General features: G+C 57.9%; 2 gene segments (V, D, J or C); both read left to right on the top strand.

Annotated features, from left to right (window-relative positions):
* LOC100971589 (immunoglobulin epsilon heavy chain-like) overlaps positions 1 to 25,210 on the top strand; it is a 394,860-nt gene that overhangs the window by 96,874 nt on the left and 272,776 nt on the right.
* Positions 25 to 25,210, top strand: part of LOC117975722 (immunoglobulin gamma-1 heavy chain-like) — a 154,368-nt gene continuing 129,182 nt past the window's right edge. Inside the window, 1 exon segment of the C gene segment in view lies at positions 25 to 119. Within this exon segment, the coding sequence occupies positions 77 to 119 (43 nt within the window).

Here is a 25,210-nt window from a genome sequence, read left to right as displayed (position 1 = left end):
AAGGTCTCTGGGTGGCTGGGTTTTTGTGGGGTGAGGATGGACATTCTGCCATTGTGATTACTACTACTACTACGGTATGGACGTCTGGGGCAAAGGGACCACGGTCACCGTCTCCTCAGGTAAGAATGGCCACTCTAGGGCCTTTGTTTTCTGCTATTGACTGTGGGGTTTTCTGGGCATTGCAGGTTGGTCCTCGGGGCATGTTCCGAGGGGACCTGGGCGGACTGGCCAGGAGGGGACGGGCACTGGGGTGCCTTGAGGATCTGGGAGCCTCTGTGGATTTTCCGATGCCTTTGGAAAATGGGACTCAGGTTGGGTGCGTCTGATGGAGTAACTGAGCCTGGGGGCTTGGGGAGCCACATTTGGACGAGATGCCAGAACAAACCAGGGGTCTTAGTGATGGCTGAGGAATGTGTCTCAGGAGCGGTGTGTGTAGGACTGCAAGATCGCTGCACGGCAGCGAATCATGAAATATTTTCTTTAGAATTATGAGGTGCGCTGTGTGTCAACCTGCATCTTAAATTCTTTATTGGCTGAAAAGAGAACTGTCGGAGTGGGTGAATCCAGCCAGGAGGGACGCGTAGCCCCGGTCTTGATGAGAGCAGGGTTGGGGGCAGGGGTAGCCCAGAAACGGTGGCTGCCGTCCTGACAGGGGCTTAGGGAGACTCCAGGACCTCAGTGCCTTGAAGCTGGTTTCCAAGAGAAAAGGATTGTTTATCTTAGGAGGCGTGCTTTCTGTTAAAAGACAGGATATGTTTGAAGTGGCTTCTGAGAAAAATGGTTAAGAAAATTATGACTTAAAAATGTGAGAGATTTTCAAGTATATTAATTTTTTTAACTGTCCAAGTATTTGAAATTCTTATCATTTGATTAACACCCATGAGTGATATGTGTCTGGAATTGAGGCCAAAGCAAGCTCAGCTAAGAAATACTAGCACAGCGCTGTCGGCCCCGATGCGGGACTGCGTTTTGACCATCATAAATCAAGTTTATTTTTTTAATTAATTGAGCGAAGCTGGAAGCAGATGATGAATTAGAGTCAAGATGGCTGCATGGGGGTCTCCAGCACCCACAGCAGGTGGCAGGAAGCAGGTCACCGCAAGAGTCTATTTTAGGAAGCAAAAAAACACAATTGGTAAATTTATCACTTCTGGTTGTGAAGAGGTGGTTTTGCCCAGGCCAAGATCTGAAAGTGCTCTACTGAGCAAAACAACACCTGGACGATTTGCGTTTCTAAAATAAGGCGAGGCTGACCGAAACTGAAAAGGCTTTTTTTAACTATCTGAATTTCATTTCCAATCTTAGCTTATCAACTGCTAGTTTGTGCAAACAGCATATCAACTTCTAAACTGCATTCATTTTTAAAGTAAGATGTTTAAGAAATTAAACAGTCTTAGGGAGAGTTTATGACTGTATTCAAAAAGTTTTTTAAATTACCTTGTTATCCCTTCATGTGATAATTAATCTCAAATACTTTTTCAATACCTCAGAGCATTATTTTCATAATGACTGTGTTCACAATCTTTTTAGGTTAACTCGTTTTCTCTTTGTGATTAAGGAGAAACACTTTGATATTCTGATAGAGTGGCCTTCATTTTAGTATTTTTCAAGACCACTTTTCAACTACTCACTTTAGGATAAGTTTTAGGTAAAATGTGCATCATTATCTTGAATTATTTCAGTTAAGCATGTTAGTTGGTGGCATAAGAGAAAACTCAGTCAGATAGTGCTGAAGACAGGACTGTGGAGACACCTTAGAAGGACACATTCTGTTCGGAATCACCAATGCGGCGTCAGCAGGACTGGCCTAGCGGAGGCTCTGGGAGGGTGGCTGCCAGGCCCGGCCTGGGCTTTGGGTCTCCCCGGACTACCCAGAGCTGGGATGCGTGGCTTCTGCCGCCCGGCCGACTGGCTGCTCAGGCCCCAGCCCTTGTTAATGGACTTGGAGGAATGATTCCATGCCAAAGCTTTGCAAGGCTCGCAGTGACCAGGCACCCGACATGGTAAGAGACAGGCAGCCGCCGCTGCTGCATTCGCTTCTCTTAAAACTTTGTATTTGACATCTTATTTCCACTAGAAGGGGAATTGGTCTTAATTGCTTGATGAAGAGCAGGAGACTCATTTATGTGAGTCTTTTGAGTGACCATTGTCTGGGTCACTCCCATTTAACTTTCCCTAAAGCCCATTTGAAGGAGAGGTCGCACGAGCTGCTCCACAACCTCTGAATGGGGATGGCATGGGTAATGATGCTTGAGAACATACCAAGCCCCACTGGCATCGCCCTTGTCTAAGTCATTGACTGTAGGTCATCATCGCACCCTTGAAAGTAGCCCATGCCTTCCAAAGCGATTTATGGTAAATGGCAGAATTTTAAGTGGCAAATTCAGATAAAATGCATTTCTTGGTTGTTTCCAATGATGACTGTTATCTAGAGGGAATTTAAAGGCAGGGGTTTACTGCAGACTCAGAAGGGAGGGGATGCTCTGGGAAGGTGGGGGCTCTGAGGATCTCAATACCCTCCTCTGGGTGCAGAAGCTATGCTGCCACTTCTAGAGCAAGGGGACCTGCTCATTTTTATCACAGCACAGGCTCCTAAATTCTTGGTCTCATTCTCAAGATGTTTTAATGACTTTAAAGCAGCAAAGAAATATTCCACCCAGGTAGTGGAGGGTGGTAATGATTGGTAATGCTTTGGAACCAAAACCCAGGTGGCGCTGGGGCAGGACTGCAGGAAACTGGGGTATCAAGTAGAGGGAGACAAAAGATGGAAGCCAGCCTGGCTGTGCAGGAACCCGGCAATGAGATGGCTTTAGCTGAGACAAGCAGGTCTGGTGGGCTGACCGTTTCTGGCCATGACAACTCCATCCAGCTTTCAGAAATGGACTCAGATGGGCAAAACTGACCTAAGCTGACCTAGACTAAACAAGGCTGAACTGGGCTGAGTTGAGCTGAACTGGGCTGAGTTGAACTGGGTTGAGCTGAGCTGAGCTGGGCTAAGTTGCACCAGGTGAGCTGAGCTGAGCTGGGCTTGGCTGCACTAAGCTGGGCTGAGCTGGGCTGGGCTGGGCTGAGCGGGTCTGAGCGGGGCTGGGCTGAGCTGGGCTGGGCTGGGCTGGGCTGGGCTGGGCTGGGCTGAGCGGGGCTGAGCGGTGCTGAGCGGGGCTGAGCTGAGCTAGGCTGGGCTGGGCTGAGCGGGTCTGAGCGGGGCTGGGCTGAGCTGGGCTGGGCTGGGCTGGGCTGAGCGGGGCTGAGCTGAGCTAGGCTGGGCTGAGCGGGGCTGAGCTGAGCTAGGCTGGGCTGGGCTGGGCTGAGCCAAGCTGAACCGGGTTGAGCGTGCTGTGCTGGGCTGAGCCAAGCTAGGCTGAGCTGAGCCGAGTTGAGCTTAGCTGGGCTGAGCTAACCTGGGCAGGGCTGAGCTGGGCTGAGCTAACCTGGGCAGAGCTGAGCTGGGCTGAGCTAACCTGGGCTGGGGCTGAGCTAACCTGGGCTGGGCTCAGCTGAGCTGAGCTACGCTGGGCTGGGCTGGGCTGAGCCGAGCTGAACTGGGCTGAGCAGGCTGTGTCGGGCTGAGCCAAGCTGGGCCGAGCTCAGCAGAGCTGAGCCGAGCCGAGCTTAGCTGGGCTGAGCTAACCAGGGCTGGGCTGAGCTGGGCTGAGCTGAGCTGAGCTGAACTGGGCTGAACGGGCTGAGGCGAGCAGGGCCAAGCTGAGCAGAGCTAAGCCAAGGCTGGGCTGGGCTAACCTGGGCTGGGCTGAGCTGAGCTGGGTTGGGCAGGGCTGGGCTGGGCTGAGCTAAGCTGAACTAGGGTGAGCTGGGCCGAGCCAGGCTGGTTTGGGCTGAGTTGAGCTGACCTGGACTGGGGCTGAGCTAACCTGGGCTGGGCTCAGCTAAGCTGAACTAGGGTGAGCTGGGCCGAGCCAGGCTGGTTTGGGCTGAGTTGAGCTGACCTGGACTGGGGCTGAGCTAACCTGGGCTGGGCTCAGCTGAGCTGAGCTATGCTCGGCTGGGCTGGGCTGAGCCGAGCTGAACTGGGCTGAGCAGGTTGTATCAGGCTAAGCCAAGCTGGGCCAAGCTCAGCAGAGCCGAACTGAGTTGAGCTTAGCTGGGCTGAGCTAACCAGGGCTGGGCTGAGCTGGGCTGAGCTGAGCTGAGCTGAACTGGGCTGAATGGGCTGAGGCGAGCAGGGCCAAGCTGAGCAGAGCTAAGCTGAGGCTGGGCTGGGCTAACCTGGGCTGGGCTGAGCTGAGCTGGGTTGGGCAAGGCTGGGCTGGGTTGAGTTGGGCTGAGCTGAGCTGGGTTGGGCAAGGCTGGGCTGGGTTGAGTTGGGCTGAGCTAAGCTGAGCTAGGGTGAGCTGGGCTGAGCCAGGCTGGATTGGGCTGAGTTGAGCTGACCTCAACTGAGCTGACCTAGGCTGAGCTGAGCTGAGCTGAAGTAGGCTGTGCTGGGCTGAGCTGGGATGGGCTGGGCTGAGCTGAGCTGATTTGGGCTGGGTTGAGCAGACCTGGGCTGAGCCGGGTTGAGCTGAGCTGAACCAGGATGAGCTGGGCTGAGCTGAGCTGGGCTGGGTGGTCCAGGCTGGGCTGACCTGGACCAGGCTGGGCCAGGTTGAGCTGAGCTAAGCCGAGCTGAGCTGAGCTGAGCTGGGATGATCTGGGCTGGGCTGGGCTGGGCTGAGCTGACCTGGGCTGGGCTGGGCTGAGCTGAGCTGAGCTGAGTTAAGCTGAGCTGAGCTGAACTGGGCTGTGCTGAGCTGGGCTGGGCTGGGCTGAGCCGGGCTGGGCTGGGCTGAGCCAGGTTGTGCCTGGCTGAACTGAGCTGGGCTAAGCTGAGCTGGGCTGAGCTGGGCTGGGCTGGGCTGAGCTGGGCTGGGCTGGGCTGAGCTGGGCTGGGCTGGGCTGAGCTGAGCTGAGCTGAGCTGTGCTGAGTGGGGTGGGGCTGAACTGAGCCGGACTGGGCTGGGCTGGGCTCAGCTGAGCTGAGCTGAACTGGGCTGGGCTGAACTGGGCTCGGCTGAGCTGAGCTGGGATGAGCTGGGCTGACCTGGGCTGAGCCGAGCTGGGTTAAGCCGAGCTGGGCTAGGCTGGGTTGGGCTGGGCTGAGCCAGGCTGGGTTGGGCTGAGCTGAGCTGGACTGGGCTGAGCTGAGCTGGACTGGGCTGAGCTGAGCTGGACTGGGCTGAGCTGAGCTGGACTGGGCTGGGCTGAGCTGAACTGAGCTGGGCTGGGCTGGCTGAGCTGAGTTGTGTTGAGCCAAGCTAGGCTGGGCTGGGCTGAGCTGGGCTGGGCTGAGCTGGGCTGAGCTGAGCTGGGCTGAACTGGGCTGAGCGGAGCTGAGCTGAGCTGGGCTGGGTTGAGCAGAGCTGGGGGCTGAGCTGGGCTGGGCTGGGCTGAGTTAAGCTGGGCTGACCTGGGCTGAGTTAAGCTGGGCTGACCTGGGCTGAGCTAAGCTGGGTTGAGCCAATCTGGGCTGGGCTGGGCTGGGCTGAGCCAGGCTAGGTTGAGCTGGGCTGGGCTGGGCTCTGCTGTGCTGTGCTGAGCAGGGCTGAGCTGAACTGAGCTGAGCTGGGCTGAGCTGAGCTGGGTTGAGCTAAGCTAGGCTGGGCTGGGCTGAGCTGGGATGAGCTGGGCTGAGCTGGGCTCAGTTGAGCAGAGCTGGGTTGAGCAGAGCTGGACTGGGCTGGGCTGAGTTGAGCCAGGCTGACCTGGGCTGAGCCAAGCTGGGTTGAACCAAGCTGGGCTGGGCTGGGCTGAGCCAGGCTGGATTGAGCTGGGCTGGGCTGGGCTAAGCTGAGCCGAGCAAGGTTGAGTGAGCTGGGCTGGGTTGGGCTGAGCTGAGCTGAGCTGGGCTGGGCTGAGCTGGGCTGAGCTGGGTTGAACTGTGCTGAGCTGAGCTGGGCTGTGCTGAACTATGCTTAGCTGGGCTGGGCTGTGCTGAACTATGCTTAGCTGGGCTGGGCTATACTAGGCTTAGCTGGGCTGGGCTAAACTGGGCTTAGCTGGGCTGGGCTATACTGGGCTTAGCTGGTCTGGGCTGAGATGGTCTTAGGTGGTCTGAGCTCAGCTAGGCTGGGCTGAGCTGGTCTGAGCTCATCTGAGTTGGGCTAAGCTGAGCTTGGCTATACTGGGCTTAGCTGGGCTGGGCTGAGATGGTCTTAGGTGGTCTGAGCTCAGCTAGGCTGGGCTGAGCTGGTCTGAGCTCATCTGAGTTGGGCTGAGCTGAGCTTGGCTTTGCTGAGCTGGGGTGGGGTGGGCTGGGCTGGATTGAGCTGGCCTGGGCTGGGCTTGGCTTTGCTGAGCTGGGGTGGGGTGGGCTGGGCTGGATTGAGCTGGCCTGGGCTGGGCTGGGCTGGATTGAGCTGGCCTGGGCTGGGCTGGGCTGGATTGAGCTGGCCTGGGCTGGGATGAACTGGAGGACATGGCACTGGGCCAGTCTTCATGATCTTGTTGGACATAGATGGATAGCCTCAGCTGAGTCTACACTGCGTTCCCCATCACACCCACCCTCCGTATACTCACTCCCAGGCCTGGGTTGTCTGCCTGGGGAGACTTCAGGGTAGCTGGAGTGTGACTGAGCTGGGGGCAGCAGAAGCTGGGCTGGAGGGACTCTACTGGCTGCCTGCGGGGTGTGTGGCTCCAGGCTTCACATTCAGGTATGCAACCTGGACCCTCCGCTGGGAGCTGAGTGTGTGCAGCACCTACGTGCTGATGCCTCGGGAGAAAGCAGGCCTGTCCACCCAAACCTGAGCCCTCAGCCATTCTGAGCAGGGAGCCAGGGGCAGTCAGGCCTCAGAGTGCAGCAGGGCAGCCAGCTGAATGGTGGCAGGGATGGCTCAGCCTGCTCCAGGAGACCCCAGGTCTGTCCAGGCGTTCAGTGCTGGGCCCTGCAGCAGGACGGGCTGAGGCCTGCAGCCCCGGCAGCCTTGGACAAAGACCTGAGGCCTCACCACGGCCCCGCCACCCCTGATAGCCATGACAGTCTGGGCTTTGGAGGCCTGCAGGTGGGCTCGGCCTTGGTGGGGCAGCCACAGCGGGACGCAAGTAGTGAGGGCACCCAGAACGCCACTCAGCCCCGACAGGCAGGGCATGAGGAGGCAGCTCCTCACCCTCCCTTTCTCTTTTGTCCTGCGGGTCCTCAGGGAGTGCATCCGCCCCAACCCTTTTCCCCCTCGTCTCCTGTGAGAATTCCCCGTCGGATACGAGCAGCGTGGCCGTTGGCTGCCTCGCACAGGACTTCCTTCCTGACTCCATCACTTTCTCCTGGAAATACAAGAACAACTCTGACATCAGCAGCACCCGGGGATTCCCATCAGTCCTGAGAGGGGGCAAGTACGCAGCCACCTCACAGGTGCTGCTGCCTTCCAAGGAGGTCATGCAGGGCACAGACGAACACGTGGTGTGCAAAGTCCAGCACCCCAACGGCAACAAAGAAAAGAACGTGCCTCTTCCAGGTGAGGGCCGGGCCCAGCCACCGGGACAGAGAGGGAGCCGAAGGGGGCGGGAGTGGCAGGCACCGGGCTGACACGTGTCCCTCACTGCAGTGACTGCTGAGCTGCCTCCCAAAGTGAGCATCTTCGTCCCACCCCGCGACGGCTTCTTCGGCAACCCCCGCAGCTCCAAGCTCATCTGCCAGGCCACGGGTTTCAGTCCCCGGCAGATTCAGGTGTCCTGGCTGCGCGAGGGGAAGCAGGTGGGGTCTGGCGTCACCACGGACCAGGTGCAGGCTGAGGCCAAACAGTCTGGGCCCACGACCTACAAGGTGACCAGCACACTGACCATCAAAGAGAGCGACTGGCTCAGCCAGAGCGTGTTCACCTGCCGCGTGGATCACAGGGGCCTGACCTTCCAGCAGAATGCATCCTCCATGTGTAGCCCCGGTGAGTGACCTGTCCCCAAGGGCAGCACCCACCGACACACAGGGGTCCACTCGGGTCTGGCATTCGCCACCCCGGATGCAGCCATCTACTCCCTGAGCCTTGGCTTCCCAGAGCGGCCAAGGGCAGGGGCTCGGGCGGCAGGACCCCTGGGCTCGGCAGAGGCAGTTGCTACTCTTTGGGTGGGAACCATGCCTCCGCCCACATCCACACCTGCCCCACCTCTGACTCCCTTCTCTTGACTCCAGGTCCAGACACAGCCATCCGGGTCTTTGCCATCCCCCCATCCTTTGCCAGCATCTTCCTCACCAAGTCCACCAAGTTGGCCTGCCTGGTCACAGACCTGACCACCTACGACAGCTTGACCATCTCCTGGACCCGCCAGAATGGCGAAGCTGTGAAAACCCACACGAACATCTCCGAGAGCCACCCCAATGCCACCTTCAGCGCCGTGGGTGAGGCCAGCATCTGTGAGGACGACTGGAACTCCGGGGAGAGGTTCACGTGCACCGTGACCCACACAGACCTGCCCTCGCCACTGAAGCAGACCATCTCCCGGCCCAAGGGTAGGCCCCACTCTCGCCCCTCTTCCTGCACTCCCTGGGACCTCCCTTGGCCTCTGGGGCATGGTGGAGAGCACCCCTCACTCCCCCGTTGTCTGGGCAACTGGGGAAAAGGGGACTCAACCCCAGCCCACAGGCTGGTCCCCCCACTGCCCCGCCCTCACCACCATCTCTGTCCACAGAGGTGGCCCTGCACAGGCCTGATGTCTACTTGCTGCCACCAGCCCGGGAGCAGCTGAACCTGCGGGAGTTGGCCACCATCACGTGCCTGGTGACGGGCTTCTCTCCCGCGGACGTCTTCGTGCAGTGGATGCAGCGGGGGCAGCCCTTGTCCCCGGAGAAGTATGTGACCAGTGCCCCAATGCCTGAGCCCCAGGCCCCAGGCCGGTACTTCGCCCACAGCATCCTGACCGTGTCCGAAGAGGAATGGAACACGGGGGAGACCTACACCTGCGTGGTGGCCCATGAGGCCCTGCCCAACAGGGTCACCGAGAGGACCGTGGACAAGTCCACCGGTAAACCCACCCTGTACAACGTGTCCCTGGTCATGTCCGACACAGCTGGCACCTGCTACTGACCCTGCTGGCCTGCCCACAGGCTCAGGGCGGCCGGCCGCTCTGTGTGTGTGCATGCAAACTAACCGTGTCAACGGGATGAGATGTTGCATCTTATAAAATTAGAAATAAAAAGATCCATTCAAAAGATACTGGTCCTAAGTGCACGATGCTCTGGCCTACTGGGGCGGCGGCTGTGCTGCCCCCACCCTGCGCCTCCCCTGCAGAACACCTTCCTCCACAGCCCCCACCCCTGCCTCTGCGTGCCTCAGTGGCTTCTAGAAACCCCCGAATTCCCTGCAGCTGCTCACAGCAGGCTGACCTCAGACTTGCCATTCCTCCTACTGCTTCCAGAAAGAAAGCTGAAAGCAAGGCCACACGTATACAGGCAGCACACAGGCATGTGTGGATACACATGGACAGACACGGACACACACAAACACATGGACACACAGAGACATGCTAACCCATGGGCACACACATACACAGACATGGACACACACACAAACTTACGTGGACACACATGTACCAACATGCACAGGCACACAAAGAGAACACTGACTACAGGCACACACACACACAGGCACACACATGGATGTGTGCACACATGGACACATACACACATGTGCAGGACAGGCACACACACAGACACACTAGCACAGAGGCATACACACACAGACACACACATTCACAAACACACATGTGCATGCAAACACGCACACATGTACAGACACAAGTACATGGACACATGCACACCCAGAGACACACTGACACAGACACACAGGAGCTTGTGCATACACTAACACGTGGACACACACGTCTACCCACAGGCACACAACAGATGGACACGCGTACACAGACATGCACACACCCACAGGCACAACACATGCGCATGCCGGCCGGCCCCCGCCCACATTCTCCCAGTGCCCTACCAGATACTCTGTCCCTGCAGCAGTTTGCTCCCTGCGCTGTGCTGGCCCCGGGGCTTTGGGCCCAGGCTCTGCTTGTCCTTCTGTCTCTGCTTGGAGGTGCTGCCATGGCACCCAGCTTGGGCTCTGCCTGGGGAGCGGAGGCCCCAGGGATAGCATGTGACCCCTGCTGAGGCCAGGCTCTTGATGAAGGCAGCAGATAGCCCCCACACCCACCGGTGAGCAGAACCAGAGCCTGTGCCATGTGCTGAGAGCAGGCAGTGACTAAGCATATGGGCCCAGAGGGCAGAGTGGCTGCCCTGGGCAGCTGCTCCTCTTAGCAGGAGGCCTCAGGAGATGAGCTAGAGCAAGTCTGCCCCTGCAAATACCACCTGCTCCCCAACCCACAGCAGGGAGCAGGCAAGATCAGACAGCAGCAGCCCGGGAAGGACCGAGCCCCAGCAGGGAAGGCAGGGCCCGAGTGAGGTCTCCACACCCAATGCACAGTGCTGTCTCTAACTGGGGCCACCTCCGAGTCCCCACCACACTCTTGGCCCTTTGGAGTCCTGGGCTCCAGGTGTCTCCCAAGGACCCATCTGTGCAGGGGATGCAACCCCCCGAATGTCCTCATCCCACTGTGGAGCTCAGGTCTCCGTCTGCTCCCTGGGTCCTGGCAGGGTAGGACAAGTCCTCCAGGATGTCCCCATGCAGACTCTGCTCCAAGAGGGAGCTGGAGAGTCAGGGCCTTGGTGAGGGAGTGAGGATCGGGTTCCCCCCAGCTCAGTCCTCCCACCTGCCAGCCCCCACAGCACAGGGCAGGGCCACACCCCCTGCTTCCCCCTCCAGGAGAGTCAGGACATGCTGGCCGCTGCTCCACTGGGGCCCCGACCTCCAGCCCCCACCTTGGTCTGTGTGCTGCATCCCCCACGCTCTCTCTGCCACCCCAGGACTCTGAGGAAAAGACCTCAGAGTCCCAGCCCTGCCCAGCCTCGGCCTGTGCCCCTGCTGCATCAGGCTTTCAGGGACCCAGCCCATGCCCTGGACAGTGCCCGAGCCCCCCTGCACTTGCTCTCCCCACCCCTCGGTGCAGCACAGCCTAGGGGCCAAGGGTGGGCTTAGAGGATGGGCCCCGGGGGGCTTTGCTGGGTGCCACCCCAGCCTGACCCTATTCCCCCGTGCTGTGTCTCCTGCAGAGGGGGAGGTGAGCGCCGACGAGGAGGGCTTTGAGAACCTGTGGGCCACCGCCTCCACCTTCATCGTCCTCTTCCTCCTGAGCCTCTTCTACAGTACCACCGTCACCTTGTTCAAGGTAGCATGGCTGTGGCACAGGGAGGAGGGCGCAGGGCGAGTGTGGGGCCCAGGGAGCAGCCTGGGCTGGACGTCTAGCCCGGAGGCCCCCACACCACCCCACTGGGTCACCTCTGCCCCGGCTCCCTTCCCGACCATGGGGAAAGCATTTCACACTGTCTTTGTTGCCCGCAGGTGAAATGATCCCAACAGAAGAACATCGGAGACCAGAGAGAGGAACTCAAAGGGGCGCTGCCTCCGGGTCTGGGGTCCTGGCCTGCGTGGCCTGTTGGCACGTGTTTCTCTTCCCCGCCCGGCCTCCAGTTGTGTGCTCTCACACAGGCTTCCTTCTCGACAGGCAGGGGCTGGCTGGCTTGCAGGCCACGAGGTGGGCTCTACCCCACACCGCTTTGCTGTGTATACGCTTGTTGCCCTGAAATAAATATGCATATTTTACCCATGAAACTGCTTTCTGGTGAGGGTTTTTGTTTCTTTTTCAAAACTTTCATGCTACATGGGCATCTCAAGGGGGACCCCAGTTCCAAAGGGAGCTGTGGAAAAGAGCGCTGGGTCAGCGCAGGGGGTGTCGAGGAAAGCCACGTGCCCAGGAAAGGGGCCGCAGAAGCAGGTGGGCCAGACTCAGACCCGGGGCATGACCAGCCTGGTGGAAGGAAGGGGACTGAGCAGGAGAGGGTTCCAGGCCTAGTCCTCCAAGCACAACCTGAATTGGGAGACTGGGGCTCAGGCCTCGGGGGCCTCTGTGTGTGCTCCACATGCCTACAACTGCCCGGGTCACCTTGCCACCGTTCCCAGCAAGCCCAGACAGTTCTTGGCCTTGCCCCAAACCTTCGTGATGTGTGGTGCACGCCACCGGGATCCAGGAGGTGCAGGCTGAGCCCTCGAGAGCATGTGAACCTGTCTGCACAGTGTGGGGGCCTTGCACTCCACAGGAGCACAGGGGTGGGGTAGCAGTCGCGCCCGTGGCAGGGGAGTGGAAGTTGGAGCAAAAGTTTCAGGTGAACGAGTATCTTAGTCTAATTGGGCAGCTATCACAAAACACTATCGGCTGCAAAGCTTGAGCAACAGACATTTGCCTCCCACAGCTCTGGAGGCTGAAAGTCTAAGATCAAGGCACCGGCAACTTCAACGTCTGGTGAGGGCCAATTCCCAGCTCAGAGACGCGCCTCCTCACTGCATCCTCGCGCAGCCGAAGATGGTGAAGGAGCTCTCAGGGTCTCTGTCATACAGGCACTAAGCCCGTCACGAGGGTCTCTGTCATACAGGCACTAAGCCCGTCACGAGGGTCTCTCTCATACAGGCACTAAGCCCGTCACGAGGGTCTCTCTCATACAGGCACTAAGCCCGTCACGAGGGTCTCTCTCATACAGGCACTAAGCCCGTCACGAGGGTCTCTCTCATACAGGCACTAAGCCCGTCACGAGGGTCTCTCTCATACAGGCACTAAGCCCGTCACGAGGGCCTCATCATTGCCCAGATGCTCAGGCTCCCAGTGCCATCCCCTTGTGGATGAGGACAGGGGGCATGACCGTGTCATCCTTAGAAGCCGTTAGGGAATGCATAGTGGGGAGGACAAGCCTCCGCCATCACCCTGAAGATGGGCAGGTGGTGGCCAGGCTTGGGGAAGTGCCAAAAAATGACTCCCCAGGTAGGGTGGGAGCAGGATCAAAGAGCAGGGGATTTTTTCAGAGATGGCAGCCAAGCCGAAGTTGGGGGCTCATGCCAGGAGGCTCACTTGGCCATGGTGCAGTCAGCCAGGGGTGACCCACAGTCCATGGCAAAGTCAAGGACAGCAGTGGCTGTGAGACCAGGGTGGAGGCAGGTGGCTCGGGGGAGAGGACCAGGCTGGAAGGACTGGGCAGACCCCAAGGCCATAGAAGTGTCCTAGAGGAAGCATCCAGGATGGCGTCTTAGGAGGGCTCATAAGCTGGGGGCCCAGAAGGAGGCCATTTCAGGTTCTGAGGAGCAGCCTGGCACTTGCTCTGAGCCAGCTGTCATGGGTATCTGGGGGTTGCTGGGTACAAGTTGTGTCCCTCCCAGTAAATGTGCTCTCCACATGGACCCGGCCCGCCCTTCTGTCCCTGCTGGATCCCTGAGCTGGCACCAGCCCTGCTCTCAGAGACAGTGTCCAGGAGACAGGTGGAGGTGCACGTGTGGGTCCCTGGGGAAATCCATCCTCCAGCCGCGGGCTCCCAGTTGGCTCCCAGCTTCTGGCTCCGGCTTCACCCCATGGAGCTCATAATGGGCTCAATCTCCCAGCCTGGGGGAGGACAGAGTGAGGGGCCCCCCACTGCCCATGGCACACCCAGGGGGCTGGGGAGTCTGCACTGGGCTGGGGCAGGGAGGCCTCGTGCAGTCTGTGGGGCTGGCAGCTCAGGACAACACTCGTATCCATTAGCTGTGGCCCTGGCAACACAGCACCCCAGACTGCGTGGCTTAAACAACAGACGTTTATTCCGTCCTGGTTCTGGAGGCCGGGCATCTGGGATGGAGGCCTCGGCGGGGCTGGCTCCTCTGTGTCACGGGAGACTCTGTCCCAGGCTCTCTCCTTGCTGCTGGGCTTTGCCAGCCGTCTCTGCTGCTCTTGGCTTATGGAAGCAGCGCCATCTTCACAGGGCGTTCTCCCCACGTGCTGTCTGTGCCCAGATTCCCCCTTTTCATGGGGACAGCAGTCATATTGGATCAGAGGCTTGCCCTACTCCAGGGTGACCTCATCTCAACTTGATTGCAGCTGCAAAGACTGTTTCCAAACAAGGTCACATTCTGTGGTCCTGGGGGTTAGGACTTCAACACATGAATTTATAGGGGACACATTTTAACCCATGACAGTTTGCCCTCCGTTCCCCCCATAATCATGTCCTTCTCACTTGCAAAATCCCTGCATCCCATAGCAACATCTCCAGAATGGCTAACCCCTTCCAGCACCAACTCTTAGTCCACAATGTCAGAGAAACATCACCTGCATCAAGTGTGGGAGAAACCCAGGGTGAGATTCATTCTGGGGTGAAATTCCTCTCCATCTGTGGACCTTTGTAACTTGACAAGAAGTTATCTGCTTCCAAAGTACAATGATGGGGCAGGCATAGGATGGACATTCCTATTCTAAAAGGGATACATAGAAAGGGAGAGAGGAGCCATGGGTCCCAAGCAAGCCCAAACCCAGCAGGGAAAGCTGCATTAGATTTAAGGCTCAAGGCTCATCCTCCTGGGTCAATGCTCCATCTTCCAGGCCCACTGGGGTGACCCCATGCTCTTCGCCCATGGTGGCCAGAGCCCCCACAGCCTCCTCATCTTTGGCTCTGATCTCAAAGTCACCCTTCCTTCATTTTTTCTGGTCTTCTTTCCCTTCCATCCAATTGGCATTGTTTCTTCTGTTTTACAATTCACAAAATCCTTGTCAGCTTCCCATGAAATTCATGGGAGTTTGAGTCATCAGACAAGAGAGCCCTGCACAGTTATATCCTCAATAACCTTATCTCTACTCCTGGTTTCTGCTGAGATGGTTGATTTGATCCATAAGTCATGAGTCCAATCTCTAACAAATGGTTGCCCAGACACATCCTTGGCCTTGTTTCCAGAGCATGCTATTGGACAGGCTGAGAATTTTCCAGCTGTTCAAGTTGTGGGTCCTGTTTACTGAACACTTCCTCTCACTTTTTACTATAAGCAGTCAGGAGAAATCAGGTTGTGCCTTCAACACTTTTCTTAGAAATATCCTCAGGTAAAATCCAGGTTCATCACTTGTAAGTCCTACTTACCATAAATAGAATGCAATTCAGCTAAGTGCTTTTCCACTTTCTAACAAGGGTCGCCTTTCCTCCAATTTTCAATAACATGTTCCTCATTTCTGTCTGGGGCCTCAGCAGAGGCATCTTTAACATTCACATTTCTAGCAACATTCTGTTCGTGACAATTTATGTATTCTCTAAGATGACAGGAGTTTTCTCTATAGCTCTCCTCTTTCTTTCTGAGCCCCCACCAGGATCACCTTTAATGTCCAAATTTCTACCATAGTCTTCAAGGAAACCTAGGCTTTTTCTAACAGGCACCTGAAAACTCTTCTCACCTCTACACATTACCCTATCCCAAATTCATTTCCACAGTTTTAGGTATCAATTAAATCAGATAAATAAATCATTATCCTGAATTATTTCAGTTAAGCATGTTAGTTGGTGGCATAAGAGAAAACTTAGTCAGATAGTGCTGAAGACAGGACTGTGGAGACACCTTAGAAGGACACATTCTGTTCGGAATCACTGATGCGGCGTCAGCAGGACTGGCCTAGCGGAGGCTCTGGGAGGGTGGCTGCCAGGCCCGGCCTGGGCTTTGGGTCTCCCCGGACTACCCGGAGCTGGGATGCGTGGCTTCTGCCGCCAGGCCGACTGGCTGCTCAGGCCCCAGCCCTTGTTAATGGACTTGGAGGAATGATTCCATGCCAAAGCTTTGCAAGGTTCGCAGTGACCAGGCACCCGACGTGGTAAGAGATAGGCAGCCGCCGCTGCTGCATTCGCTTCTCTTAAAACTTTGTATTTGATGTCTTATTTCCACTAGAAGGGGAATTGGTCTTAATTGCTTCTCTTAAGCCACCACTTCTAAAGCCAAAATCTGTTTTAGTTTCTTATGAGCTATTGTAACAAAGTACCACAACTGCATGGCTGAAACAACAGAAGTGTATTCTCCCTCATTTCTGGAGGCCAGGTGTCTGAGATCAAGCTGTGGGCAGGGTTGGCTCCCCTGGGTTGGCAAGGAGAATCTGTTCCAGGCGTCTGTCCTGGCTTTTGTTGGTTTGCTGGAAAGCTTTGGTGTTCCTTGGCTTTTGGAAACAGCTCCTCCGTCTCTGTCTTTACCTTCACATGGCATTCTGCCTGCGTGCATGTCTGTGTCTAAATTTCCGCTTTGCATAAGGACACCAGCCATATTGGGTCAGAGGCTCACCCGCCTCCAGCGTGACCTCATCTTAACTTGATTGCATCTGCAAGACTCTGCTTCCAAAGAAGGGCACATTCTGAGGCCCTACGGGTCAGAGCTTCAACACGTCCATTTATTTGGAGACACAACTCAACCCATAACAAGATCCATCCCTAGTGTCTCACCAGTGGTGCTGTAGAGGGAGGCCTGGCAGGGCTGACATCACAGAACCTCAGGGAAAAATGAAAACGGCCCAGAGGGGTCCAAGAGGTGGCTCGAGGAAGGGAATTAGGAACACACTGTTCAGGTGGAAGATTCTGAGATGGGCCGTGAATACTGCCTAGGATGTGGAGGGTTGACAATGGGTTGACAATCCTTCTCAGAAAATCCCAGGATAGAGGATGTAAATGGGGAGAAGAGGAGGGTCATCCAGAGTTTGGGAAAGCAGGGCGACAGTTTCTGCCCCAAGGGAGAAGGGAAGGAGAATGGGGCCACCGCCACACCAGATGACCTTGCATACCAGGCCAAAGAATGGGAACACCTGGCCCCACCTGAGCAGCAACAGTCAGTGTGGTGGTGGGAAGACATGGGTGGAGGCAGGGGGTGAGTAGAAGGTTAGACTAAGACGGAGCACCTGGGGCCTCCAGGGACCCAGGAAGAACCCTGCACTTGCTCAGCTGCCCTGGGTACCCAGGTCTCCAGGAAAGTGAGGCTGAGAGCCAAGCCCAGCAGGCAGCCACACATTCTGGGACCTGCCACCCTACAGCCTGCTGTCCATGAGTAACACCCCTTACAAGGGGCCAGGCCAGCTCATGGGTTTATCCCAGGCAGCAGAGCCCCTGGGGCCAGGAATCAGGGAGAGGAGCATCCAATCCCACCAGCTCCTCTGGAGCCACTCAGAGGGCCAGACGCATGGCCCTCCACAGGGACCCCATGGCCCCTGCAGGGCAGCTGAGGACCCGTGGCTGGGAGCCTGGGCAGGGGGGTCATACAGCCCTAGGCCCATTGCTCCCAGGCTTGAGTGCCCCTCCTCCCCTCAGGGGCCCAAGGGAAGTGGGTCCCAGAGAGGTTGGGGGCAGCAGGGAAGGTGGAGGTCCCAGGAATGCCCAGAGGGGCACCAAAGCCTCTGGAGGGAAGACCCCTCCCTTCCAGGAGCTCTCGGCAACAAGAGCCCAGGGTCCACAAAGCCACGGGTCCCACTCAGTTATTCTGAGTCACGGCAGCAGGGGCATTCGTGTTCACGGGCCACTTGGTCAGCCCCGCTCACCCTGGGCACTCCTCCTGGGCCCCTTCTCCCTGCCTTCCCTGTCACCCTGCTGCCAGGGTCCTCTGCCCTGCCCTGCCCCTTGTCCTCAGAGCCTCCAGCCTCAGACTCCCACTGTGTCTGTCTTCCAGCACCCACCAAGGCTCCGGATGTGTTCCCCATCATATCAGGGTGCAGACACCCAAAGGATAACAGCTCTGTGGTCCTGGCATGCTTGATAACTGGGTACCACCCAACGCCCGTGACTGTCACCTGGTACATGGGGACACAGAGCCAGCCCCAGAGAACCTTCCCTGAGATACAAAGACGGGACAGCTATTACATGACAAGCAGCCAGCTCTCCACCCCCCTCCAGCAGTGGCGCCAAGGCGAGTACAAATGCGTGGTCCAGCACACCGCCAGCAAGAGTAAGAAGGAGATCTTCCGCTGGCCAGGTAGGTCGCACCGGAGATCACCCAGAAGGGCCCCCCAGGACCCCCAGCACCTTCCACTCAGGGCCTGACCACAAAGACAGAAGCAAGGGCTGGGCTGTGAGGCAACCCCCACCTCCCCCTCAGAGCACATTCCTCCCCCTTCACCCTGTATCCACCCCACTGGACCCTCCCCATCTCAGTCCCTCTCCCTCAGCCCCTCCGCTCCCTCTCTCTGAGGCCCATCTCCCAATACTCAGATCACTTTCCTTCCAGACCCTTCCCCCAGTGTGCACGGAGGCAGCTTGCTCAGCAAAGGTGGTTGTCTAGTGGGCTTCCCACAGCCAAGCTCCCACCCCATGCTGTGGCCCCTCCCTTCTGCCTGCTTGGCTGCCTGTGCCCCCCACCTGCCTGTCCACAACCCAGCCTCTGGTACATCCATGCCCTCTGCCCTCAGCCTCACCTGCACTTTTCCTTGGATTTCAGAGTCTCCAAAGGCACAGGCCTCCTCAGTGCCCACTGCACAACCCCAAGCAGAGGGCAGCCTCGCCAAGGCAACCAGAGCCCCAGCCACCACCAGTAACACAGGTGAGAAGCCCCTTCCCTGCACACTCCACCCCCACCCACCTGCTCATTCCTCAGCCGCCTCCTCCAGGCAGCCCTTCATAACTCCTTGTCTGAGTCTCCAAGTCACACTTTGGTAAGGAGAGGGACATTGAACAGACCTCTAACAAACACCTACTGCCAGCCAGCCCCAGTCTGGGGGCCAGCAGATGCCAAACAGCCAGCAGACTCCCAGAGCAGACCTGGGCCGGCTCCCTGGCCCATGGACCCAGCTCTGCCTCGCTGAGCTCAGGCATGGGCTCTCAGCGCAGCCTCACATAGAGCCACCCTGCCGAGGCAGTCCGGCTTGCAGACTCACAGGTCACTTGGGCTGCAGCAGCCCCTCCCTGTGACCCTCGCCTCCCGCCCGCCCCAGCCTGGCTCTCTCCAAGTGTTGGATCTTGGTGGCCAGCCTGCTTCTCACCCTCACCCTGCCTGCCACCTCAGAATGGCAGGGGAAAGAGGGTCCTCACCAGGAACTTTATCTGAGAAGTCTGAGGCTTGTGACTCTGACCTGCCTGAGCTGTCCATGTGGCCGGGGGGACGGGTTCAGTGTTCCAGAGAACTCAGGTACGTGCCTGACCTTCTCTGAGTAGGGCAGGAAGCTGTTAGGAGAAGCAGCAGTGAGGTGGGCTGGACCAACAGGCAGAATGACTGTCCCTCAGCCACCCTCTGGGATGTGGGTCAAGCTCTGACAAAGGCATGGCACAGACATGGTGGCCCCTGCTTGGATGAGTGGCCACGGTGCCCTCACCCTGGGCCAGAATCTGCCTCCACTCTGCAGGTGCAGAAACACGACATTCCCGTCTCTAAACACACCTAGCTCCTAGGCTTGGGGTGGGCCTATCAGATGCAGGGAGATGGACACAGCACAGGGGCCAGAGCTTCCCATGAGAAAGGTGAGGGCAGCTGCTCCCTGACCCAGGCATCTGCACTTGTCCCTCTCCACCCTCCTCGTGGGCAGTGGAGACTCAGCAACAAAACAAGTTGAGTGCGTTAGCAGCCAGCTCTGGAGCCAAGTCACTCACCCCACGGCCTTGGCTGCTGGTGGAGGGGCCTTCCCCTGGGCAGCCTCCAAGAAGACGGACAAGTGCTCTTACTCAGACCACGGCGCTGCTTCCTGGCACCTCGATTTCCCACAACAACATGGGGTGCAGACAGGCTAGGGCCTCCTGCCCTGGGGCCTGGACGGCATCCAGTTAAAGATGACCTTTCACGGGCGGTGCCTGAGGTGTGCTGACCTCAGCAGCTGAGCCCTCAGGTCTGGTCTGCACTGCCCCACCTGGAGGACCCAACTGACTCAGACACAGCCAGGGTTATGGCATGACCCCGTGGACGGTGACCCACAGGCCAGGGTTATGGCATGACCCCGTGGACGGTGACCCACAGGCCAGGGTTATGGCATGACCCCGTGGACGGTGACCCACAGGCCAGGGTTATGGCATGACCCCGTGGACGGTGACCCACAGGCCAGGGTTATGGCATGACCCCGTGGACGGTGACCCACAGGCCAGATGCAGCCAGGGGCTGTTTCGTGTGGCCTAGAAATGTCTTTACAGTTGTAGTGGGATGGAGGAGGAAGAGGAAGAGGGGAGGGGGAGAGAAAAGCAGGGAAGAGGAAAAGGAGGAGTTCAATGCAACCCCAAAAGCCAGAACAGTTTTGAGCAGAAAGAACAAGGCAGGAAACATCCCAGTACCTGACTTCAAAACATACTATAAAGCGGTTGTAATCAAAACAGGATCATAAAAACAGACACACAGACCCATGGAACAGAAAAGCGAGCCCGGAAATAAATCTACATGCTTGCAGTCCATTGATTTTCAACAAAGGCACCAGGAAAACACAATGGGGAGGACAGTTTCCTCAATAAATAGTGCTGGGGAAACTGGATATCCATGTGCAGACTAATGAAACTACACAAAAATCAATTGAAAACAGTCCAGGCCAGGCGCGGTGGCTCACGCCTCTAATCCCAGCACTTTGGGAGGCCGAGACAGGCGGATCACCTGAGGTCAGGAGTTCGAGACCAGCTTGGCCAACATGGCAAAACCCGGTCTCCACTAAAAATACAAAAATTAGCACATGGTGGCCCACGCCTGTTATCCCAGCTTTTCAGGAGGCTGAGGCAGCAGAATCGCTTGAATCCGGGAGGTGAAGGTTGCAGGGAGCCGAGATTGCGCCACTGCATTCCAGCCTGGGCAACGGAGCGAGACTGTCTCAAAAAAAAAAAGAAAAGAAAAGAAAACAGTCTAAAGGTTTAACTGAACAGATAAAGCTACTAGAAGAAAACATAGGGGGAAAACTCCATGACATTAGTCTGAGCAACGATTTTTGGATATGATCCCAAAAGCTCAGGCAGCACTAGTCACAAAAGCCAAGATACAGAACCAACCTAAGCACCCCTCAGCAGATGCACGGGTAAAGGAAATGTGGTACATATGGGGCACAATGGAATACGATTCAGCCTTTAAAAACAGCGAAATTCTGTCATTGGCAACAATGTAGATGAACCTGAAGGACACTTATGCTAAGTGAAATAAGCCAGGCACAGAAGGAGCAATACTGCACGATTGCACTTACATCTGGAAGGTTAAAAAGGCAAACTCTTAGAGGCAGACAGTAGAGAGGTGGTGCCAGGGAGCGGGCACTGGTGGCTGGGCAGATGTTGGTCAAAGGGCACAAAACTGCAATTGGGAGGAACTAGTTCAGGACATCCCTTGGACATGGGGACAGTGGTTAGTAACAACGGATTGTATCCTTGAAAACCGCTAAGAAAATAGATTTTAAGTGTTCTTGACACAAAAAGTGACACGTGTGTGAGATACTGCATGGTCATTAGCTGGATTTAGCCATTCCACAATGTACACATATTTCAAACATTGTGTTGTATATGATAAACATGTATAATTTTTGTCAATTAAAAATTTTTAGGAAGAGGAGGAGAAGAGAAGAAGAAGGAGAAGGAGAAAGAGGAACAAGAAGAGAGAGAGACAAAGACACCAGGTTTTTTCTGACCCCTGGGCTATCAAAACACCTATTGCCCAATAACTAGTTGGCCGTTGGCGCCCTAAACTATTGAAGCGATTGCTGTTATGTGGATGGGCCCCAGACACTTAGAAACTCGTGACCTCTGAGGACCCCCACGAGGACAGTCAGGGTCCCCCCGAGCTCAGGGAGCACTGAGGAAGGAGCTCTTAGAGGCCCCTCAGAGGGCTCTGCCACATGGGCCAGGGGCAGGCTGAGGAGGAGTCCCAGGCTCCATGCGCAGCCTCTGTGCCTCTGACCAGGGTGTCCCCCACACCACCTCCTCCCCAGTGCCCTCCACTGGCCACACCTGGCCAGAAGCTGGGGAGAGGAGAGCACAGTAGTTAAGTCAGTCCCTGCAGGGAGACGGCACCAGAAAAACCTGGCCTGTGGATGAGTCCCGGCCTGGCAGCCACAGAGCAGAGAGCTCTGGAAGCAACGAAGGCCCGAGTCTGCTCAGGGAAGAGCAGGCAGCAGCCCCAGGGCCGGACAGTGACCAAGAGTGGCACCGCCCATGGCTCAACGGGTCTTTGCCCACAGATCCCCCAGCCCCTGGAGACAGGGTCTGTGTGCCTGGCCATGCAGGCAGGCCCTACACTCAGCGGGAGGCCACTGTGGAGCTCTGTGCAGCGCCCCGGGCGGGAGCCTGCTGCTCCCGAAGGTCCGGCCACAGCTGCTCTCGTTTGCTCTCCCCTGCAGACTGTCCGAGCCACACCCAGCCTCTTGGCGTCTACCTGCTGCCCCCTGCAGTGCAGGACCTGTGGCTCCGGGACAAAGCCACCTTCACCTGCTTCGTGGTGGGCAGTGACCTGAAGGATGCTCACCTGTCCTGGGAGGTGGCCGGGAAGGTCCCCACAGGGGGCGTGGAGGAAGGGCTGCTGGAGCGGCACAGCAACGGCTCCCAGAGCCAGCACAGCCGTCTGACCCTGCCCAGGTCCTTGTGGAACGCGGGGACCTCTGTCACCTGCACACTGAACCATCCCAGCCTCCCACCCCAGAGGTTGATGGCACTGAGAGAACCCGGTGAGGCTGGCTCCCAGGTGGGGAGACGAGGGTGCCCACAGCCTGCTGACCCCCACGCCTGCCCCAGGGCCACGACCCCAGCTGGGCCCCAGCAGCACCGGTCATCCTCCACAGGAAAGAAGGGAGGCACCAGCACCCTGGCCGGCCCCACTTCTCTCCCAGTGCCCCCGTGGCCAGAGCCTGACAGCCTCCCCCACCTCCCCGCAGCTGCGCAGGCACCCGTCAAGCTTTCCCTGAACCTGCTGGCCTCATCTGACCCTCCCGAGGCGGCCTCGTGGCTCCTGTGTGAGGTGTCTGGCTTCTCGCCCCCCAACATCCTCCTGATGTGGCTGGAGGACCAGCGCGAGGTGAACACTTCTGGGTTTGCCCCCGCACACCCCCCTCCACAGCCCGGGAGCACCACGTTCTGGGCCTGGAGTGTGCTGCGTGTCCCAGCCCCGCCCAGCCCTCAGCCAGCCACCTACACGTGTGTGGTCAGCCACGAGGACTCCCGGACTCTGCTCAACGCCAGCCGGAGCCTAGACGTCAGCTGTGAGTCACCCCCAGGCCCAGGGTTGGGACGGGGACTCTGAGGGGGGCCATAAGGAGCTGGAATCCATACTAGGCAGGGGTGGGCACTGGGCAGGGGCGGGGCTAGGCTGTCCTGGGCCCACAGGCCCCTTCTCGGTGTCCGGCAGCAGCATAGGCTTCCCAGTACTCCTGGGCCATGGATGTCCCAGCGTCCATCCTTGCTGTCCACACCACGTGCTGGCCCAGGCTGGCTGACACAGTGTAAGAGGTGGATACAACCCCTTGCCGTGCCCTGAGGAGTGGCGGTTTCCTCCCAAGACATTCCCCACGGCTGGGTGCTGGGCACAGGCCTTCCCTGGTGTGACCATGAATGTGGTCACCCTGAACAGCTGCCCTCCCTGGGAACATCTGACTGTCCAAGACCACAGTCAGCACCTCTGGGAGCCAGAGGGGTCTCCAGAGACCCCCAGATGTCAGGCTTGGGCTCACTGCCCAGCAAAAGGTCAGCCCCACACATGCTCACAGTGGGCGCCCACCCAGAGTGACAGCCCCCAGCCTCCTGCCAGGCCCACCCTTTTCCGCCCCCTTGAGGCTTGGCACACAGACCAGTGCCCCCACTGCCCGAGCATGTCCCCAGTGGGATGTGGTGGCCACGAGGGGCTGTACACACAGCAGGAGGCTGTCCGCCCTGCTCAGGGCCTGCTGCCCATGCCCCAGCTGTCCAGCCAAGGGAGGCGTGGAAGGGCCCCTGGTGTGAGCTGGAGCCAGGCGCCCAGGCCCCCGGCCACCCTGCAGAGCCAAGGAAAGGAAGACACCCAAGTCAACAAGGCGCAGGGGGGCTGAGGGCTGTCCCAGGCTCTTTTGGCCCCAGGGGCTGCCAGCAGCCCTGACCCGGCATGGGCCTTCCCCAAAAGCGACCCTGTGAGGTGGCCTCACAGAGAACCCCCTCCGAGGACAGTGTCTGACCCTGCCTGCCTCACACAGGCCCCACAGCAGTGGGCAACCTGGGGGGCAGCAGCCCAACCTGACCCTGCAGGGACTGCCCCCTGCAGCAGCAGCTGCTTCTCAGTCCCCCAACCTCCCTGTCCCCACCAGAGGGTCTTCCCTGAAGCTGCAGCCCCAGCCCATGGCTGCCCACCTGGAGCCGGGACTCCCTGTCCACTGCCCCCTCTCCTTCGGGGCCCCATCTGTGCTGGGGTCCAGGTTCGGCCTACAGATTCCCATCATTGCCACGGCCTCCTGACCTTGCCTATCCACCCCCGACCACCGGCTCCATGCTGACCCTCCCCCAGGCCCCCATGCCCAGCTGGCCGGCCATCCCCAGGCACAGACAGTCTGGGATCTCACAGGTGAGCCTGGACCATCCACCTGGCCAGACCTGGGAGAGGCTGGAAGCTGCCCTGCCACCATGCCCCAGGGCCCCAGGTTGCAGTACTATGGGGTGAAGGTGTGTGTGCACACCCGTGTGTACCTAGGATATCCGAGTGTACCCTTGTGCCCCCAAGCACAAGTCTGCCTCCCAGGCAGTGAGGCCCAGATGGTGCAGTGGTTAGAGCTGAGGCTTATCCCACAGGCAGTGAGGCCCAGATGGTGCAGTGGTTAGAGCTGAGGCTTATCCCACAGGCAGTGAGGCCCAGATGGTGCAGTGGTTAGAGCTGAGGCTTATCCCACAGAGAACCCTGGCACCTTGGTCAAGGAAGCCGCTATGCCTTTCTTGCCTCGATTTCCCCTCTTGTCTGCTGAGCCAGCAGGGGCCACGTCCTGGGCTGCTGTGAGGAGGAAGCGAGTTGGTGCTAGGAGGGGCTCCTGTGTGTGCATGGGTGGGAGGGGTGCAGGTATCTGAGCACCCCGGTCTCCACTTGAGAGAGCAGGGCAGGAGCTCCCTGACCCACCCAGACTATACACGCTGTGTCCACGTGTCTCACATTATCTGTGGCAGAGGATCCGGCTTCTTTCTAAATTTCCAGTTCTTCACAAAGCAATGCCTTTGTAAAATGCAATAAGAAATACTAGAAAAATGATATGAACAGAAAGACACGCCGATTTTTTGTTATTAGATGTAACAGACCGTGGCCCCGTGAAATGATCCCGGACCAGATCCGTCCACACCCGCCACTCAGCAGCTCTGGCCGAGCTCACAGTACAACTACAATAAACGCTTGTTGAATGAACTCTAGGAAGTCTGTGACGTGGCTGGTTCTTGTCAATGCTTCCTGCCTACCCACAGGCTCTGCCTCGTGGATGGGGCTGTGCTTGCCACGGAAGC

The sequence above is a fragment of the Pan paniscus genome, chromosome 15 (genome assembly GCF_029289425.2).
Source record: "Pan paniscus chromosome 15, NHGRI_mPanPan1-v2.0_pri, whole genome shotgun sequence".
Taxonomy (NCBI): domain Eukaryota; kingdom Metazoa; phylum Chordata; class Mammalia; order Primates; family Hominidae; genus Pan; species Pan paniscus.
Note: the sequence above shows the minus strand (reverse complement) of the source record. Positions and strands in the feature narration are given on the sequence as shown.